Source organism: Nomascus leucogenys, chromosome 14 (genome assembly GCF_006542625.1).
Source record: "Nomascus leucogenys isolate Asia chromosome 14, Asia_NLE_v1, whole genome shotgun sequence".
Lineage (NCBI taxonomy): Eukaryota > Metazoa > Chordata > Mammalia > Primates > Hylobatidae > Nomascus > Nomascus leucogenys.
In genome coordinates, this window is record NC_044394.1 from 49,276,200 (window position 1) to 49,297,267 (window position 21,068).

Below are 21,068 nucleotides of genomic sequence, written 5' to 3' on the forward strand. Positions count from 1 at the left end.
AAACCTCAGTATCATGCAATGCACCTTTGTACAAGTCTGCGCAAGTACCCACTGAATCTAAAATAAAAGTTAAAAAAAAAACACACATATTAGGTTAATTAAGAAGAGAATGGAGAAAGGCAGAGGGCAGGTCTTAGCATGGTAGAAAATTTTAAACAGCAATTAAGAAATAAGATGCTTGGCCAGGTGCGGTGGCTCACGCCCGTAATCCCAGCACTTTAGGAGGCCGAGGTGGGCGGATCACCTGAGGTCAGGAGTTCGAGACCAGCCTGGCCAACATGGTGAAACCCCGTTTCTACTAAAAATACAAAACAAACAAACAAACAAACAAAAACACCTGGGCGTGATGGTGGCTCGTGCCTATAGTCCCGGCTACCTGGGAGGCTGAGGCAGGAGAATCACTTGAACCTGGGAGATGGAGGTTGCAGCGAGCCGAGATCACGCCATTGGACTCCAGCCTGGGCAACAAGAGTAAAGCTCCGTCTCAAAAAAAAAAAAAAAAAAAAGAAGAAGAAAGAAAGAAAGAAAATATTATAAAGCAAATATTGACAGAAGCAAAACAAAGAAGAAAAAGAAAGAGGAGTCGTGGGACTTGTCCCAGCAGAGTAGAAAGCTTTAGATGGTTATTAAGAAATGGGATGAATAAAATGGATATCGATGGATTAAAACAAAGGATTTAACACAGCACTACCAAAGGTTGAGCAGGCCCAAGGGAACCCCTGCTGGTCCCTCAACATTAAAGGGTTCCAAACAATCCTGCTCTATTTACTCCAGTTTGGAGAAATTTAAAAAGCCAAAGGCAAAGTTTATTATGAGAAACCTGACCAGCAATCACTGTGACAGTTGTTAGCAGGTTCATCAAGATGAAGACTGACAAAAGGGTCACAGTCCCTTGGCTCTACCCCTCCTCAGTGGAGACCCAAAGCCTTATGTACTTCAGTAGGTAAAATGGTCGGCGGTGAGGGCAGTGTGGAGAAAAGGTTATTGGGACTCGATACGGGAGCCCCCAGCACTGTGGTACCAAAACCCATTGATGAAACCCTGAGGCAGGCTGCAGTTAGAATGAGGGAACAGTAAAAGGTGAGGGTTGATAGGGTCATGAAAGGTGGAATGCTTAAACAGACTTTAGGTAAAGAAGCTGTGTGTCCTTTACCTGAATGTTTTATGGGAATGGATATTACATCCGGCTGGGGAACATTTTTTTTTTTTGAGGTGGAGTCTCGCCCTCTTGCCTAGGCTGGAGTGCATTTGCACGATCTCTGCTCACTGCCTCCCAGGTTCAAAAGATTCTCCTGCCTCAGCCTCCCCAGTAGCTGGGATTACAGGTGTGTGCCACCACGCCCAGCTAATTTTTGTATTTTTAGTAGAGACAGGGTTTCCCCATGTTGGCCAGGCTAATCTCAAACTACTGACCCACCTCAACCTCCCAAAGTGCTGGGATTACAGGCATGAGCCACCACGCCCGGCCTAACACTTCTTAATACCTAGTATTGTAACACCAAAACCTGCTAATTAAGTCCTAATGGAGGCCGCAGTTAGGAATGTAGTGGTTGATGGAATTAAAGTCTGTAGGCGAATTGGTGTTTTTCAGCAGGCTTCATGAGAAGTGCTTGCGTGCGTCTCTTACCTGATTGTATTATGGGAATGGACATTGTGTCTGCCTGGGGAATGTTTCCCCTACCTAGTATTGTAAAACAGAAGGCATCACAGCGCACAGCATTTCAATCATCAGTGTGCAGAGCGTTCTTAGAGGTCACCGGTGTGGAAGCTGAGGCTTCCTCCCCTTGCTTCCCCTGCATCACACTGCAGAGGCCAAACACCTATTTCTTATTAGGTCACAGTTCTCTCAGCAGGTGAGGCATTAATGGCCAAGAAAAAGAAAGGATGAGAATATAATCATGAATAAGTCTAGCAAGGGAAATATTTTTAGGTGTTTTTATTATTTATTATTTATTATTTTTTTGCTTTGGAAACTGTTAGTCCAAACTGCACCATTTTGTAAGCCCCCCAGCCTTTTCGCAGACCTTGGTCAAAATGAAACATTCCACAGGGGTTCGGGCTGTGAGAAACAGCCTGCCCAACCGCCTGACTCTCTTATTATATTCTGCTGGAAGAAAGTGTAAGGAACCTCAGACTGCACTGGAACAGGCACCAAACTGCCTAATCATGGGAACATGTTATCAACATTTTCCCAGGCAGCAGGCCATGCCGCCTGTTCCAGACCCCTCCCACCCAGCCTATAATTGCCCCAGCCTGTAAGCAGCGATGGGCACTGGCATTAAGTTGCAGGTCTTATGCTGGACATAAAGCCTGCATTTGCTGTAGAGCCACCACTCTCTCTCTTTGTGTCTTTCTTTAACCCTCACCTTCCCTTCAAAACCTAACAAAAACTATTTTTAAGACAATTTTTCTTCATCCTCCAGTAAGAACCTAATTTTTTGTTTGTTTGTTTTGGTTTGGTTTTGGAGTTTTTTGTTTGTTTGAGACAAGGTTTTACTTTGTTGTCCAGGCTGAAGTGAAGTGGTGCAATCATGACTCACTGCAGCCTCGACCTCCCTGGGCTCAGGTGATTCTCCCCACTCAACCTCCTAAGTAGCTGGGATTGCAGGCGTCTGCTACCATGCCTGGGTAATTTTTGTATTTTTTTGTAGAGACAGGGTTTTGCCATGTTCCCCAGGCTGATCTTGAACTCCTGGGCTGAAGCAATCCTCCTGTGTTGGCCTCCCAAAGTGCTGGGATTACAGGCGTGAGCCACCATGCCTGGCCTAAGAACCTAGTTTTTGGACAACTATGAAAGTGCTGTTTTACATAATAGGATGCAGACACGTAATAATTCATAAGACCTGAAGAGGCACAGGCAAAAAATATAAAGAAAATTGAGAATGCCTGGATATCATATCTAATGGTGCCACATTTGTGTCTAACATCTTTGACATTGTTCTCAGCAAATCCCTGGGAATGAGCTGTTGAGCTAGATGGAGATGGGAAGAGGATAAAGACTGAGATAGTTGGCTGGGCACAGTGGCTCACGCCTGTAATCCCAGCACTTTGGGAGGCCAAGGAGGATGGATCACCTGAGGTCAGGAGTTCGAGACTAGCCTGACCAACACGGAGAAACCCCGTCTCTACTAAAAATACAAAAAAAAAAAAAATTAGCTGGGCGTGGTGGCACATGCCTGTAATCCCAGCTACTCTGGATGCTGAGGCAGGAGAATCACTTGAACCTGGGAGGCAGAGGTTGTGGTGAGCCGAGATTGCACCATTGCACTCCAGCCTAGGCAACAAGAGCAAAATTCCGTCAAAAAAAAAAAAAAAAGACTTAGATAGTTGTATTATGTCTATTAATTCTAACAGGTTGTGGAGAAGCTTGGCATGAAAATCATGAGACATAATGAAGTTTGTGTGTTATTTCCAGATTGTTCTTACCATGTTGTTAAGTCATAGATGAAAACAAGCAATGTTTGAAGGCTATTCCCAACCTCCAGGTGTACCTAATCCTGATGAAGCCGATGCTGTTAGCACCCTCCCATATCCCTGGGCCTTTTAGAATTTTCAGTTGATTTCCAACTGCCAGTATTTGTACCTCTGTACCTGCAGCCCCTTTTCCTTGGAAATGTGTGTTGCTTATTTGCAAGGCAAACCAGAGTAGCAAAGAATTAACACCCCCCAAAGCCCTACAGGCAGATCCCTCAGCCAACGGCTCTCAAGAGTTGATGTATAAATGCCCCAGCTCCTTGTACCTTGGGCAGAATAATTCTGTGGTGTGGGTTTTGCACCATTCCTAGCAGTTTTCCTGCAAGGTTGAGCTCAGGTGCCCGCTGTGGCAGTGGCTTGATGACATGTTTTATTGGCTGTCCTATTGTCCCTGTATCATCCAGCCACCTAATACCAGCATTCCAAAATAAACTTCCCACACTGGAATCCTTGCCTCAAGTTCTGCTTCTGGGGAACCAGACTAAGACAACTTGAATGTGAGGTCTCTCATGGGACATCTCTTGGCATCCTAGTCATAAGGAGAACACTGGGGGAAAACATTCAGGGAACACGTGAGCGTACTATTTCTTGTTTTTCAAATTACCTGAAAGTGATCTCATTTAGATGTACTTTATTGTTGAAGAAGTGACATTGAAGGGGCTAGTGATTAGATGAAATTCATGCATGTGAGGGAAAGCCCAAAATAAATCATTTCTGAGCAAAGTGAACATCTGAAGAGCATCCTGGATGGCCCACATGCAGGGAGGATAATAAAAATATTTAACACCTGGTACAGCATGGACCTCAACCAGTCACAGAAGCTGCCGGCCTACCTGCTGAGGGCCTGCCACACAAACTGACCATTGGCCTTGCCCGGTGAAACAAGGATTCCTGGTGCTGCCTGGGTCAAACCTTCAGGCTGGGTTGAGAGGTCAGTGGGTAAAGAAGGATTTACTTGGCTTTCTCCAAGGGGGCTCCGAGGCAGGTGTGTCTGATTTTGATTCCTTCTCAGAAACAGAAGTGATGGACTGAAACATTCATTGAACATCTCCAAAGGGAGTTAAAGGCCCAGCAGGGCCACATCGTCACACATCCACTTTTCACTCCAACATGTTATCACTTGTGTCCTCTCCTGACTATGGAAGTAAAGGCCACAAACAGCACACAGTTTCCTTCCAGAGAGTTGTCTCTTCTCCGTTGTGGGTAGTGTGAGCAAGACCAAGGTAGCAAAATAGCCAAGGGGTAGGTGTGTATGTGACCCAAGATAAATAGCTTCGAACCTCTCCTGGCACTATGAAAGTGATATAGAATGATGACATAATCAGAAAAAGGTGTTTGGAGTACATATATGAGGATATTGGTGAGGGTGCTAATTCATTCAATTACTGGGGATGCTGTAAAGTATGGTTAACCCATTCCTGCTACCCAGACCCCAGAGTTGCCTGGTGTCTCTTCATCTCCTTGACCTTCTCAGGTGGCTCTGTTAGCCTTCCAGTAATTTCCTTTTATCGCTTAAAGTTTCTGTAAGTGGTTACTTTTGCTTGCAACCAAAGAACCATAATTGATTTGGGTCCTACATGCTTATCTTCAGCCATGTTTTGTGAGGGCGGACCCCATGAAAGAAAGTGTGTGGCAGCAACTGCTGAAAATAAGAAAAGCCAGTCCCTGGATCTTCACAAACAAAAGAAAACACAGGAGGTTGCCATGGGTTTGAAGGACTTGGTGTATCTAACTTGAATGACAGCTTCACCTCAGTTGGCTCTCAGTTTCATATGAAGCTAGAATTCCATCCCTGTTTCCTCCATTGCCCCATGGATTGGCTGGCTTATGAGTCAGGAACTTCTCATAAGCAAAGCCCAAGTGGTTTGGGCAGATACTGGGAAAAGGACAAAGACTTGGATAAGGCTTACTTAACTTGTTAGCAATTCTGGTAGACAGGGAGTAGGTGGGCATTGGAATCATGGGCTAAAATGAAGCCTGGCTGGAATACATAGGGGCCATTTGCCATGGTATTCACATTTACTACAAAGTAATTATATATATGTCTATGTCCATTTCCTGGGAACCATATTGTGAACCAGATGGATTTCTTTTATTTTTCTTTCCTTTTTTCAATGCTTATTTTCATTCAGAAAATTGGTAAATGAATTTTCTTTCATGATTTTAATCATTTATTTGCCAGCGTTGAATACAACACATTCACATAAAACTCTCAAAGGCGGCCATCTGAGCACTCTGCCAACCTGGCCCACCCACAGAGCTTTGCCTAGAAGCTTTGTCTTTTATAGAACTTAGCTCGAGCAATGATATCATTGACGAAGTCATTGTCTATGTCCGATGGGGTGGCAATCGCTTCAATTCCTGACTTAAAAGCTGAGAGACCACCTGAAATGAAACACAGTTAGGCTCAAATATTAACTTTCAGCAGAAATAAGCAATGAGCATTGCCAAGATGTTAGCTCTCCAGGCAAATCTTCCAAAGCAGGCAGTCTCAAATCCTCCTCCGTCTCTCTCCCTTTCTGAAAGGACATGCTACCCCAAGAATCACTGGGAAAATTCCAGATTGCTTTCTTTCTCTTTTTCCAAAGTCTTTGGTTTTTCTTGTTGCAAAAATCAGATTTGCTTTTTTATGTAATCCAGGCCTGGCAGAACTAGACTCCCAGTACATCCTCTGCTGAAAATGCTTGTAACATTCTCTCATTTATTCAATAATTCACTCATCTATTCACTCATTTATTCATTCAGGAAATGTTTTCAAGCACCTACTATGTGCCAGGAGAGGTGTCACACTGACTGCAAGGTACCCAAGACACACTTATTTCTTTGGGTACGTGTACATATGCATGTGTATGCTATTTTACCCTAGAATTTTATCTGTAGTAGTTCTGTATGTGTTTAACATAATTGTGCTCTGCTCTGATATCCAGAGAAAAAGATGCCTGGTCCTGATCCCTACCTTAAAGGACCTTGAAATAGAGACTAGAAACTGTTCTGATAAGGCCGTTAGAGTGTGGAGGACATAACATGGGCCGATAGGAGGTGAACCTAATAGGAATTGATGTGGTTGGGTGTGAAGAGAGAAGGAACCACAGAGCCTAAGAAAGCAATCTGGTTTTCAGGCTGGGATGACTGGCTATATTATGGTGCCTCCAAGACATGTAAAATGCAGAAGGAAGAGCAAATTTATAGTGGGAGGTTAGTGAGTTAATTCCACCTGGGAGATGCTGAACTTGAGGGGGCCTGTGGTCAGCCAAGCAGAGATTTCCACTTGGATATATAGCACCTGAAGTCCCGAGAATACTCACAGAGTAACATTGTTCTGACAATTTGGAAAGTTGGTGACAGTTTCTTATAACAGGAAAAAACCTATGAGAGGTAGGCAAACAGATAGATAGATAGATAGATAGATAGATAGATAGATAGATAGATATAGATAGATAATTGATAGATAGATAGATAGATAGATGATAGATCGATAGATAATTTTTTTGAGAGATGGGGTCTCACTCTGTCTCCCAGACTGGAGTGCAGTGATGTAATCAATGCTCACTGCAGCCTCAACCTCCCAGGCACAAGCAATCCTCCTGCCTCAGCCTCCTGAGTGGCTGGGACTGTGTGTCACCATGCCCAGCTTTTTTTTTTTTTTTTTTTTTTGTAGAGACAGGGTCTCACTATGTTTCAAGGTATCACTCAATAGCTCAATAAGCAATGAATAAGAACCCCAACATTCTGCAGGAGGGGAAATGGAGGTTGAGGATGGAGGACCTCTCAAAGTAACTCAGTGGTTCAGGGAATGCAAATGCAGCCTCTAGACAGCTCCTCGGGCCACTGCTGACCCCGTGGAAATGCTCCCAGGGAGTATCGGGTCACACTGGCCTTCAGTGGCCTCATTCATTGCTCATATAAACAAAATACTCAGAATACAGCCTACCTTTGAGGTGCTGAGCAACACTCCACGTGGGGAATTTTTTCTGGATTGCCTTAATTCTCTCTGTTAGAATCCCAGTAGCCTGTGAAAGGTGCTCTTTGCTGTCCCAGGCACCAACAGGGTGGTACGTTTGTTTATCAAGCTAGAAAAGTCAGATAATAAAGTCAGCATCTGGATGAGGTAACACATTTTTCTACCATTCCTAATTTCCTCTCCTGGTATTCAAGTCATAGATACCGGCCTTTATCCCCAAAGAGTCAATTCTATTGTTCTTTCTTTCATAGAGATGAGAGTCAGAGAAACAAAGTAAGGTTTGGGAGAAATGGACATGGCATAGTTTTAGCTAAACATTCTAATATACAAAAAAATTTTTTTAAGTTGTTTTGAAACAAATAACACCCAAAGTCTACACATTTATAGTAATAAATAATTATCCAGCTAATTCAGAGAAAAAATTGTTTCTAACTGGGAAGGCCAGAAGTCTGTATTTCTACAGACAATTTAAAATCGAGCCTGGAAGCAAATATCCAGATAATTTGGGTCCCCTTCCTCCAGTTTACCCAAAGGAACAAGTTGTTTCAAGTAGGGCTCAATTATACCATGTTTTGATCCACATGGATGAAATTTACTACTTCACGAATCCCAAGAGGACACCTGTAACAATAGTGCTGTTTATAAGATTTTCTCAGTTTTAGGGTATTACATATTATTTTTTGCAGAATGGTAGTTACGAAACTCCTAAAATACTTTTTAAAAGATATCTAATAATGAATAAGCCTTGAATGAAATAAAAAGATGTGTTGCAGAAATCCCAGATCAAATTATGCTGGAGTGGCCGGGCACAGTGGCTCACGCTTGTAATCCCAGCACTTTGGGAGACTGAGGCAGGTGGATCACCTGAGGTCAGGAGTTCAAGACCAGCCTGGCCAACAAGGTGAAATCCCGTCTCTACTAAAAATACAAAAAGTTAGCTGGGCATGGTGGCGTGTGCCTGTAATCCCAGCTACTCAGGAGGCTGAGGGAGGAGAATCACTTGAACCCGGGAGTGGAGGTTGCAGTGAGCCGAGGTCATGCCATTGCACTCCAGCCTGGGCAACAAGAGTGAAACTCCATCTCAAAAAAAAAAAAAAAATATGCTGGAGTACCTGTAGCCAGATGCCAGGGTATTTTGGGGCTTGGAAGCACTGCAAATGGATTTCTAGTTGAGATTGAGCTTCTGTGAGGAGGGATACAGTGGGGCTGATAGGAAGTTTCTAGCTAAATACCTGCATCAAGCCAAATTTAAGTCCCCTGTGGTCCCAGCCATCTTGCAGGACAGATCCGCCATGGCTTTCCCTGGAGATGATGGCTGCGATGACAGCAGGGTCCACACAATGTCTCTGCCCGACTTCTTTGATCAGAGTCTGGTAAGGTTTTATGGCCCTCAAATCCATCTCAGCAAACATTTCAGAACCACGGATCCCTATGTCAATAGAAAAGAAACTGTTTTTCTGGGCATGGTAGTGTGTGCCTGAAATCAGTCCCTGCTACACAGGAGGCTGAAACAGGAGGATCGCTTGAACCCAGGAGGAGTTCAAAACCAGCCTGGGGATCATAGTGAGAGCCCATCTCTAATTAAAAAAAAAAAAAGAATTTAAAGTTAAAAAAAGGAAAGAAACTGTTTCTTCTACTTCAGAAGAAAACCATTTTTAAAAATTTGCTAAGTTAGCCACAACCTCTGATCACTGCTAATGGCTTGGGACAACCATTCTAAGACATCCTTTTGATCTCTGACTACAGAAACAGACAGATCCACAACAGGTGCCGCTTCTGCTCTGTTTCTCCTTCAAATTGCTCATGCCTGTAATCCCAGCACTTTGGGAGGTCGAGGTGGACAGATCACTTGAGGTCAGGGGTTCAAGACCAGCCTGGCCAACATGGTGAAACCCCGTCTCTACTAAAAATACAAAAATTAGCTGGACTTGGTGGCAGGCACCTGTAACCCCAGCTACTCAGGAGACTGAGGCAGGAGAATTGCTTGAACCTGGGAGGTGGAGGTTGTAGTGATCCGAGATCATGCCATCGCACTCCAGCCTGGGTGACAAAGCAAGACTCCGTCACACACACACACACAAATTCTGCCACACTGGTGCACTGGGAAGCCTGTTGGACTAGGAGTCAGCCAATGTATGTTTTAGCCTGGCTCTGCCACTAGTTGGCTCTGTTCTATTGGAAAGTATCCCGCTCCTTGCTGAGTCTTTGGGCTCTGATTTGTAAATTTGAGGGGTCTGATGTGACCTTGTGGTTGCTGCCAGCTCCGACACTCTAAAAGCAGGATAACATGATGAAGAAGACTTTGGAACAGTATTGCTTCAAATGGTCACGTGTAACATGAAGCAAACACAGCAGCACCACCCAAAAAACAAAGCCAGAGTCTAATATTTAGTCAAGCGGTAGTTTCAATATGTGGAAATAAACACAGCTGGACAAGGTTTGGAAAGAATGGGGGTGGAAAATGAAAAGAAGCGGGTTGTTAGAGTGGTAAGGATTGTGGTTTTTTGCTCATTTTAAATTTTGATACTGTTGTCATAATGATGATTATACCTTTTCAAAATTAAGTGACTTCCTAAGAAAGAATCTGAAAACGACGAAAGGGGGAAAAAGCCGAACGTTTGCTCTGCTTTTCACTTACCGCAGTTCATCACACTGTTTGCATCACAAGTGGCCCCAGAGGTCTTCATGGTCATAATGTCCCCGTAGCAGCCGTGGTACAGGCGTGGATGTAGGTGAGGCTTCATTGAGTGGGTGAAGGGGTATGAGCCCCTGGAAGTTCCTAGGAGGAAGTGTAACTCACATGAATCCTGTGAGAAGATACTACTTGGGTTGCTGCAATAAACATCACTAAACCAAAGGCAGAAGGCCACAGACAGAACTCCACAACTGTCTTGTTGCTATTATTTGTTCATCAAACAGAAGTTCCCCACGCCCACTCTGCTCCGAACCTTTTGTTTTGTTTTGTATTAACACAGCACTTAATCTGAAAACACTATGCAAATTATTATGAAATTCATCTCTTATAGATCCTAAATACATGTGCAGTCTTTTTTTTTTTCCTTTTTTTAAGATACAAGGTCTTGCTCTGTTGTCCAGGCTGGAGTGCAGTGGCATGATCATAGCTCGCTGCAGGCACCAACACCTGGGCTCAAACGATCCTCCCACCCCAGCCTCCTGAGTAGCTGGAACCACAGGTGCACATCACCAGGCCTGGCTTATTTTATCTTTTTGTAGAGATGGGGTTTTGCTATGTTGCCCAAGCTAGTCTCAAACTCCTGGGCTCAAGCGATCCTCTCTCCTTGGCCTCCCAAAGTGCTGGGATTACAGGCACTGTAGTCATACCATGCTATATGTCAGAATTAAAACTGACAGAAGGTTTTTAAGCAGGAAACTTGAGAGGTTTTTTTTTTTTTAAGATTCAGGGGGTCCATGTGCAGGTTTGTTACATGGGCATATCGTGTGATGATGAGGATTGGCCTTCTATTGGTCCTTCACCCAAATAGTGAACACAGTACCTGATGCGTAGTTTTCAACCCTTGCCTCCCTCCCTTCCTTCCTCCCTCCCTCCTTCCTTTTAGAGTCCCCAGTGTCTATTGTTTTGAGAGGAATTTTAAAACATTTCTGACACAAATGCTTCTGGGGATGTGAACATCTGGATTAACAATTTGCCTTTGTTTAGAAAGATAAGGAAGAAGGGCACCATAACAATTTAAATATATTCTTATTTTATATCATTTACTGTGGAGTTGATTTCCTATGTATGTCTATTTAATAAAATTAGAAGTAAAAATTGAATTTGCCAAAATAATAGAAGTCAAATCTATTCTTGTTTTTTTGTTCTGTCATTAAAAAGTGAGTTTCCATCCAAGTCTGTTATAGGAGAGGCAGAGCTTTTGCTAAAGGAGATACAAAGTTATTTTCTGTAATGTTGAAAAGTTTGTTCTAACAGTTTCAAGGACTGTTAACTTGTACCTTAAGAGTCCAAATATTTGTTATAAGACAGTACTTTGGGCTGGATGTGGTGGCTTATGCCTAGAATCCCAGCACTTTGAGAGGCTGAGGCAGGAAGATTGCTTGAACCTAGGAGTTCGAGACCAGCCTATGCAACATGGCAAAACTTGTTTCTACAAAAAATACAAAAATTAGCCTGGTGTAGTGGCACATGCCTGTAGTTCCAGCTGCATGGGAGACTGAGACAGGAAGGTTGATTAAACCCAGGAGGTCGAGGCTGCAGTGAGCCTTGATGGTGCCACTGCACTCCAGCCTGGGCAACAGAACAAGACCCTGTCTCAAATCTCAAAAAAAGAAAAAAAAAGTATTTTGTTAAAATGTTTGGTGTAAAAAAATAGAATCTGGTTGGGCATGGTGGCTCACACCTGTAATCCCAGCACTTTGGGAGGCCAAGGAAGGTGGATCACCTGAGGTCAGGTCCTAGTTCAAGACCAGTCTGACCAACATGGAGAAACCCCATCTCTACTAAAAATACAAAATTAGCTGGGCATGGTGGTGCATGCCTGTAATCCCAGCTACTCGGGAGGCTGAGGCGGGAGAATCGCTTGAACCCAGGAGGAGCGGTATGCAGTGAGCTGAGATCGCGCCATTGCACTCCAGCCTGGGAAAAAACAGTGAAACTCTGTCTAAAAAAAAAGAAAGAATCTAACCACTTCTCTCACCTCTGCTACTGCCACAGTCCCAGCCAGCATCATTGCTCATCTGGACTCTCCTAACAGCCTCCTAACTGACCTCCCTGATTCACTCTTGCAGCCCATCCTCTACCTAGTAGACAGAGTGGCCCTGTGGGAATATGCATGGGCTGCTATCAGTCTTCTCTCTTAACCTTCCAGTGGCTTTCTCCTCCTTTAGGGGAATAGCCAAGTCCATCCTGCAGCCTCCAAGACCTACTAGATCTGGCCCTCTGCTCCTGTTCCTACTTCTCTTTCCCTTTGCTCACTCTCCTCCAGCCACATTCTTCTTTGTGCTTATCCTTCAACATGCCAGGCAGGTTTCTGCCTCAAAGCCTTTATGTTTGTGGTTCCTTTTGCCTAGAATGCTGTTCCTCCAGGTATCTACATGATCATGCCTTCAGGTCTCTGTCCAAATATCACCTTATCAGCAGAATACATAGACGGTTTATAGACAAAAAAAGAAAATGGTCCTTAAACATATAAAAGATGTTAAACCACACTCAAAAAAAGAGAAAGGCCACATTAAAACATCATTATGACAGCATTTTCCAACTCTTTTTTTTTTTTTTTGAGACGGAGTCTTGCTCTGTTGCCCAGACTGGAGTGCAGTGGTATGATCATGGCTCACTGCAAGCTCCACCTCCCGGGTTCACGCCATTCTCCTGCCTCAGCCTCCCCAGCAGCTGGGACTACAGGCACCCGCCACCACGCCTGGCTAATTTTTTGTATTTTTAGTAGAGACGGGGTTTCACCGTGTTAGCCAGGATGGTCTCGATCTGCTGACCTTGTGATCTGCCCACCTCGGCCTCCCAAAGTGCTGGGATTACAGGCGTGAGCCATCACACCTGGCTGCATTTTCCAACTCTTTAGTTGGCAAGAGCCCAAAGGTTTGGCAATACGCTCTGTGGGAGAGGTTGTGAGGAAATAGGCTGTCTCACACATTGCTGTGGAACACGGTTTTGTGATAGGCTGTTCATTCCAGCGCTGTTTATAACAGCAAAGGACTGCAAACAACACAAACGTCATTAATGTAGGGACTGGTTGAGTAAGTGATGCTACGTCCACAGTGGAGTACTATGCAGCTGCAAAAGGAAAGAGTAAGACCTGTATATACTCCTGTAACATTCTCTCCAGGGACAAAATAGTATTTATAGAATTGTACTCTTTGTGTAAGAAAGGGGAGAAAATGCAATTGTATATTTTGTGTGATTTGCTCGTATTTTCAAAAGAAACAATACAAGGATGAATGAAAAACTGATAAAAATTGTTAGTTATGGAGAGGGTAAGAGGAAGGTAAAGGGAACAGGGACAGAGGATAGACTAACTATCTTTTTTAAAGTTTTTATTTTGGAACCATGTAAATGTTATCACAAATTTTAAAATTAAATCAAATAAAGAAAAATGGAATCATAGAAAAACAAATGAACATAACTCTATAACAAATTGAAAGATTAATAAACACAGAGGAGAATTATCTCAAGTGACTTTAAAATATATGCATATAAGTGTATACCACTACATAGGAATACATCCTATGAACATAAATAATCACAAGAAAATCTTATATTTACTGTCTCATTATTGGTTGGTAATACTGTCATAGTTATTTTGACACTATTGTATGTAAATAAGGAATAATGCTAATGTCATTAGAACTAGGATTTTTAGTGTAAGATAGCAGAGGTACAAATATAAAACTGATGTAAAATGCTTGCATTCTTAAATATAAATGTGAAATATCTTAATGCATAGTTGTTTTTCTTTTAAAAATATATATTTTCTAGTTCCTGCCACTGAAAACACCTGAAATAAATGACAACTCCATAGCAATGGAGCACTTTTACTTCCCACACTGTGGTCTCTAAATACCATTTCCTGCTAAGAGGAACCAGCGCTCCTCAGAATAATGGCTGATTGCTAGCCTGGGGCAGGAAATGTTCAAGATGAAGCAGGAAATCTTTTTGTGCTAGAGCGGGTCTTTATATGTTAGAGACACATCAAAAAAAAATTTCTTTTTTCAGATGGAGTCTCACTCTGTCACCCAGGCTGCAGTGCAGTGGCATGATCTGGCTCACTGCAAGCTCTGCCTCCCAGGTTCATGCCATTCTCCTGCCTCAGCCTCCCAAGTAGCTGGGACTACAGGCGCCCGCCACCACGCCTGGCTAATTTTTTGTATTTTTAGTAGAAACAGCGTTTCACTGTGTTAGCCAGGATGGTCTCGATCTCCTGACTTCATGATCCTCCCGCCTTGGCCTCCCAAAGTGCAGGGATTACAGGCGTGAGCCACTGCACCCGGCCCAAAAATTTTTACAGGTGAAATGTTTTTATCTCCCTTCCTTCCTCTCACTCTTTCCCTCTCTCTTCCTTTTTTCCTCTCACTCTCTTTCTGTTCATTCCTCTCACTAGAAGATAAATTTCATTAGGTCGGATACTAGATGTTTTTCTCTGCTATATCCTCCTCAGCACCTGGAACAATGCTTGGCACAAAGTAGACATTTAATAAACATTTGCTGAATGGAAGAATGGATAGTTGGATGGATGAAGGAATGAGACAGAAAGGGATTGTTTAAATTATCTGGATCAAGTGTCCTTATATTGACAGGTTCAGTGTCCTTTCACTGGGAGGCAGTCTTTGCCAGGCTCACTGTGTGGCCCACAGACCACAGGCATCAAAGTTACCCAGGAAGATTATTAAAAATGCTTATCACTGGTCCAGGCACAGTGGCTCCCACCTGTAATCCCAGCACTTTGGGAGGCCAAGGCGGGCGGATCACAAGGTCAGGAGAGCAAGACCATCCTGGCTAACACAGTGAAACCCTGTCTCTACTAAAAATACAAAAAAATTAGCCGTGTGTGGTGGCAGGCGCCTGTAGTCCCAGCTACTTGGGAGGCTGAGGCAGAAGAATGGCGTCAACCCAGGAGGCGCAGCTTGCAGTGAGCCGAGATTGTGCCACCGCACTCCAGCCTGGGCGACAGAGTGAGACTCTGTCTCAAAAGAAAAAAAAGGCTTATCACTGGGCTCTTCACACCAGATCTACTGAACCAGAATCTTGCAGTATAAGGCCAAAGAAGCTGCACTTTACCCAGCATTCCCAGTTGACTCTTACACGTGAAGTTTATGAACCACTGCTTTAAGGGAACTGGAATATGACCATGGACCCTACACTGCCTGTGTAGGCATTATAAACACACAAGCCCTTTTTAAATTAAGAGTCACCTTTCAGCTATACACAGCTAATATGGTAGCTCATAATCAATCTACTGGCTATTTAACTCTGCTCTCACCTGGCAATTTAAAAAGAGTAAAAATTTAAAACTATGTTGCCCTGCTTTTGACCATAAGTAACTGGAAATTACTTTTGGGTAACCTTGTTTTTCCAAATTTAGAATTAAACATTTTAGAAACGCTTTCTTCTCAGTCACCATTCTATAATTAAAGACAACTTGAACATTGCTCATAATGGCTTTTCATTTTGCTTAGGTCAAAGTTTTCACATTCTCTTATTCAAGATCCCTTACCAGCTCACCAACCTATCTTTCCAGCCTTCCCCCCAGAAACCCCCTCTTCTGTCCAGGCCACACTGACCCAAAGACTTTTCATTCATTTCTGCCTCTGCTCTTTTACTGAAATCATTCTTCCCATCCAGCAGGCTCTTCCCTTTTCTTATTAAATCACCAAGCTTCCTTCAATTGACACCAAAAGCCTTTCACATCTGAGCATTCTAGTTGGATGTGAGCTCTTCCTCCCAAACCTTTCCCAGACTAGTGCTTTTTTCCCACCTATACACATTGAACTCTCGTCCACTGCTTGGCATTGATAATTTTCTCTTCATGTGCTTTGCTTCCAAGGCACTGTTCCATATACCTCTCGGTAAGATATCCAGCCTGATAGGTGCATTGTCAGACAGGAAGTAAGCAGATCAATAAATATTAGATTATTTGAAATTCCCATAGATCCTGTTTTTCACCTGCTTAGCAAGTAGAATACACTGTTAATTATAGAAATAATAGTTGATTAATGGCTGAGCTGGTCAGAATGAGAGCCCACTCTTCCATTACAGGTAATCATTGACTTTCTGATTCATGATTGTGCTGGAGGTTTTTGTGGACACCCTGTGAACAATGCTAAATCTCAGCCAGTGACTTACCAATGAGGGCAATTAGTCCCCAAAACACCACAGAGGATAACATGGCAGGGAATCTTATCTTCCAGGACCTGCTCTGATTTGAAATAGAAACCGGTTAATTTTAAAACCTGAAAATTTCCCAAAGAAAAATTTGCTTTGATATTTTAAAAGTTCAGAGTTATTTCCAATTCACTACTCATTTCCCTGTTTCAAGATAGTATTCTCACAGGCTCAGTACATGGTTTGTTGGCACACTCTCTTTCCTAAGCATAAACTCCCAACTCACTTCAATCCAATTTAATATTGACATGGGTCATGCATATCTTACATATGTAACTAAATATACACTCCCATCCCATCTCTAAGCTTGGTAACCCCACAATTTTGTTCCCTTTCTTTTAAAAAAATATATTGATCCTTTCATTCTAGTTATTCGCTCTACCCCTGTCTTCAAGGATCAGTTTTGGTTTTTCATTCATTTATTTAGAAATGGGATCTTGCTCTGTCACCCAGGCTGGAGTGCAGTGGCATAATCATAGCTTACTATGGCCTCAAACTCCTGGGCTCAGGTGATCCTCCCACGTCAGCCTCCTGAGTAGCTGGGGCCACATATGCATGCCACCATGCCTGGGTGTTTCTATTCTTATACTAGGGTCTCCATAGGGAAAACAAAATAAAACAAAATACCAACAGGAGCATCAGAGAACATGACTTAGAAGAGGTTTCCTCTGCTCCATTTCTTCCTCAATCAACTCTATTCTTGGTTTCATTCAAATGGTAGCTTATAAGTTTTACAAGATATAAGAAGGCCAGCACTAACCTTGTTTGCAACCTTACAAAAAATAGCTCCCCTCTCTGTTTGCAAAGGTCTTCTGTACTCAGCAGCAAACTGCACTTCAAGCTTTTACAAAGCGGTGGCCTTTGTCCTGTAACATAGGTTTAACAATTGGAGAATCCATTAGTCAGTAGATCACTGCGCACCTGGCTTCAACTGAGTAGACATCAGTGTGGCTCTACTGCTGTGGAGGAAACTTTTAAACACCAGCATGAAGACTCACCTGGCTTTTCTTACCTTTGTCCTGTACCAGCGATCATTAGAGGAGCTTTATATATGGTTTAAAACCATCTCTTTAAACCATTGACCTCATTAGGCCTGGTTATAATAGTACTTAGGACTTAGGTGACCCAATTAATAAGAGGATTTCAAAGGGTTTGTTAACCACAATTAATTAATCTAATGAACCGCCAGGTTGCTCAGGAGGCATATTTTGATAGATTCTTTCTAGATATCTAAAATTGTGCCAAACAGCTTCTAAATTTGTGAATAAGAAACAGATAATTCGCTTTAAAAAGATAACAGGAAATACTAGCAATTTTTATCTTGGATTGGTTATTTACCTGAAATGCTGAGTCTCCTGCTCTTTGTTCCCCATTCCAATGTCACATGATCCCCATACCAATATGTCGCATGATCTCAAACCACTATGTCACATGATCATGATAGGTGAACTTGGCTCCTTACTCCAATCCCACTTCTGAGAAACAGGTGCAAGTGTGGCCACCTGCTCTGGGAGATCAATGCAAAACCAGGGAGTAGCAACGTGAGTGCTCATTTGCCCATACTTGCTAAGGATATGGGAAAAAAGGATATAGCCAGGGATGAAAACTTCTTCAAGAAGAGAGTATCTTTCTTCAGGCTTATGTCCAAAGGAAGAGAGGAAGCATATTATGCAGCCCCAGGAACAGGAAATGGAAGGGACGTTCTTGAAACAGGCAAAGCACATTGTGCTGAGGGGAGGAAGAAGTCTGGTCTGGGTCCTTCCACAAATGTGTCCAGTTTCTCAGACTGCACACAGTCCTCCCCCACATCCACTGAGTGAAGAAAGGTGGAAGGCAGCTGTACGGGAAACAGGAAGACAAAACCACAGGCAACTTCCCAGCTCCCTGGCAATAAAACAACCTCCACTCCCAGGAGAACATGCCCTCCCCAAGCTGAGGTCTGCACAGTCCACTGGCATTCACTTCTGCCCTGCCTGCCTTCCTGCTTGTAGAACAGAAGTCCCTGGCACGGCCTCTAGCCTTCCATCCCTGGAAGAGTGGCAGGGCTCTTCTGAGCCAATGGATGATTCCTACCTGACTCTCAGGAAAGTGACCCATGGAAGGTCTGCTGCACCACCATCAACACTGCAGTCAGGACCACTCTTGAATAAGGGATATTGCAGGAGTCTAACTGCCCTGAGGCAGGCCTTAGAAACCCATAGTCTATCCCAGCGACATTGTGCCCATGACCCACTTCACTGCAGGGTGAGTAGAGCCACTTACCTGAGGCTTCCAGGCTAAGTGCAATCAGAAAGTTCAAGAAAGGGAGATTAAGAAGTTACGAAAGAATGATAAGTTAGGTAAAAGAGAGTAGGTGGAGGCTGGGGCTCTCCCTACATGCACTGGAAGAAGAAAGTATTAATAAAACATTTAAAGCACTGTTGAATGTGAAGAATACTTATCTTTCTGCTCTCAGTTAGTGGGGCTACGAGTCCTTCTAGGTATGAGGGTCTTAATGTCCAGGCTTCTGCAACTCAACAAAAATTGTTTTCAAACTGATGTGGATTGTTCTGTTCACTCAAACTGTGAGAGAACAATTGAACATTTGTTTGACACCCAACATTAGTCAGGTTCCTATGGATATTGTATGACTCAATCCTCCACTAGCCCTGTGAGGCAGGTATTATCCCTTATTTTAGAGATGAGGAAACTGACTCAGAGAAGCTAAGTAACTTGTCAAAGATGGCACAATTAGCATGTGACAGAGCCAGGATTTGAATCTAGGCCTGTAAGATTCCAAAATCCATGCTCTTCCACTTACCAGAAGTGCCAGCATGATGGACAAATGCCCCTGCAAAGCAATCATTGCAACAGGTCCAAATCAATCTGGACACAAAGCATTGTCTATGGTCTGGAAAAATAACACCACTCACAGATTTTATACCACTATCTGTCAAATGTTTGTAGGTGCTGTTCTAATTTCTAAAATGCAAATTAATATAAGTTAACCAAGTCCAAAGTGGTTTTTTGTCACTTTATATTTTCTCCACCAGTAATAATAATGTAGTTAATATGCACTGACCTTGTATGGTATGACTGGTAGAATAATAGGAAGGGGCATGACCTAAGTTTGTTATACTCTAAAGCCCAACTCTTAACTGCAATACCCTACTGACCCAGTGGATGGTTAAGTGTGGGTACTATTGTATAATGATCTTAGAAATTTCTTGTCACTAAGAAGAAATATGCTGAATAATTCTCCATCTCTTCCCAGGGATACCAAGAATGACTACATGTGAATTGTACTGATATTTCCAGGAGGGGCTTGAAGGACCTTGGCACCTGTCATAATCTCCATCAGTCCCCAAAATAAAAACACAATCTATATGCAAGCAATGTCCTGTGCTATACAAATAAAACTCTATGGCCTGGTCCCCTGCCCCCTCGAATCAGTTGCCTGCTCCTAAGACTCTTCAGTGCAGCAATTCTCTGGCAGTTTCTGGGGAGTCCTAGCAGATTTGGGGTTCCTGGCCTCAGTGGTGGAGACTCCAATCATCCCTAATGACTAAATGGCCTCAGCAATTGGAAAACTTCAATAGGAAAGTTTCAGTCGTACTGTCCTGGTTAGGAGGAGAGGAATGATTATGAAAACTGAGGTACTCTGTATACCCAGGGAAGTAGATTCTAGTGGGAGTTCCTGACAAGACTTCTCAATTCATACCACACGAAGACCTCCCCTTGTGCCCTGAGCTACCCTAGGTTAGCACTTTTGGGAGTTAAAGGAATCCAGCATCTCAGGCTCCCTTAGTCCCCTCGCCCTCTGCGTCCCCACCTGCCTCCCTCCCAACACTAGTCTGTGCTAATAGAGACTGGGTTGTCTCCGCCATGTCATTATTTGTGAATTCCAGGCACAGCTCTCCCTTCTCAGGAACAACAGCCAAGGAGGATGACCAAGGGCAACTCATTTAACCTCCCTGAGTCTTAATTTTCCTCATCTGTAAAATGGAGATGATAATAATGCCCCATGACTTTGTTTTGAAGATAAAAATAAATTTTATATGTAAAAACATGTTATAAACTACAGTGCTTCATAGAGATGCCAGTTACTATCATGATGGGTTTGCATTCAGGTCCTGATGGCTTAGCTTCTTGTTGATTTATTCATTTTTTTGTTTATCCATGCACTCAGTAAGAATAATTAACAGCTGAATTATAGGACAGGAAGTAGGAGGTGAAGTCTCTCTTCAGCTGTGAAGAAAACTTGGCAGGACAAGCAAGAGCTCTTCATTGCCAGGACTCTGTAGCCTGTCTGGTAGGAGTGGAGGAAGGATAAGTTCAGAAACAGCCACACAAGCAGCTGCAGCCCAAGCATCTGTTGCACAGCTTTGAAACCTATAAAATGAGGGAGCCGCCCAAGAATATGTGGCAAAGGTACTTTGGCACCAATGGCTGGTGAGAAAGCAGAAGGGGAGCCCTTCCATAAAATTTCACTAAAACATTCAACTTAACCCCAGGATATTTCAATATCAAGCTTTAACTGCTGTGTGCTTTTCTTGTCTTGGTTTTAATCTACTATATGATAGGTAAAATGCATACCCTGTTGAAGAAGCCACTTATATGGTTGCATTATTGGTCTTCCAGTGTCAAACATTTGACCAACACTTCAGAAAGGAAGATATACAAATGGCCAATAAAGCTCATGAAAAATTGGTAAACATCTTTACACATCAGGGAAATGCAAAATAAAACCAAAATGAGACAGTATTTCACACTCTCTAAAAA

General features: G+C 43.0%; 1 protein-coding gene across 2 annotated transcripts; it reads right to left on the bottom strand.

Annotated features, from left to right (window-relative positions):
• Nucleotides 1-5,611: 5,611 nt before the first annotated feature.
• Nucleotides 5,612-17,149, bottom strand: LYG2 (lysozyme g2). 2 transcript variants are annotated; one of them, XM_030827430.1, is made up of 6 exons: nucleotides 16,269-16,326; nucleotides 10,074-10,214; nucleotides 8,668-8,864; nucleotides 7,406-7,544; nucleotides 6,780-6,840; nucleotides 5,612-5,859 (listed from the first exon to the last, which is right to left on the bottom strand). In XM_030827430.1, exons 1-5 carry the CDS (start codon nucleotides 16,309-16,311, stop codon nucleotides 6,824-6,826), a joined length of 537 nt encoding a protein of 178 aa, XP_030683290.1. In that variant the 5' UTR covers nucleotides 16,312-16,326; the 3' UTR covers nucleotides 5,612-5,859; nucleotides 6,780-6,823. The 2 variants fall into 2 exon arrangements, with proteins under 2 accessions (XP_030683290.1, XP_003279286.1); XM_003279238.2 differs by lacking the exon at nucleotides 6,780-6,840 and adding an exon at nucleotides 17,068-17,149 and having other exon boundaries at nucleotides 5,623-5,859; nucleotides 16,269-16,336.
• Nucleotides 17,150-21,068: the final 3,919 nt, after the last annotated feature.

Coding starts and splice junctions, on each gene's coding strand:
- LYG2 (XM_003279238.2), bottom strand. CDS start 16,311: ATGTTATCCTCTGTGGTGTTTTGGGGACTAATTGCCCTCATTG. Junction 7,545..8,667: donor TTAAATTTGGCTTGATGCAG/GTATTTAGCTAG, acceptor TGACTTTTCTAG/CTTGATAAACAAACGTACCA. Junction 5,860..7,405: donor TGTTGCTCAGCACCTCAAAG/GTAGGCTGTATT, acceptor GTTTCATTTCAG/GTGGTCTCTCAGCTTTTAAG.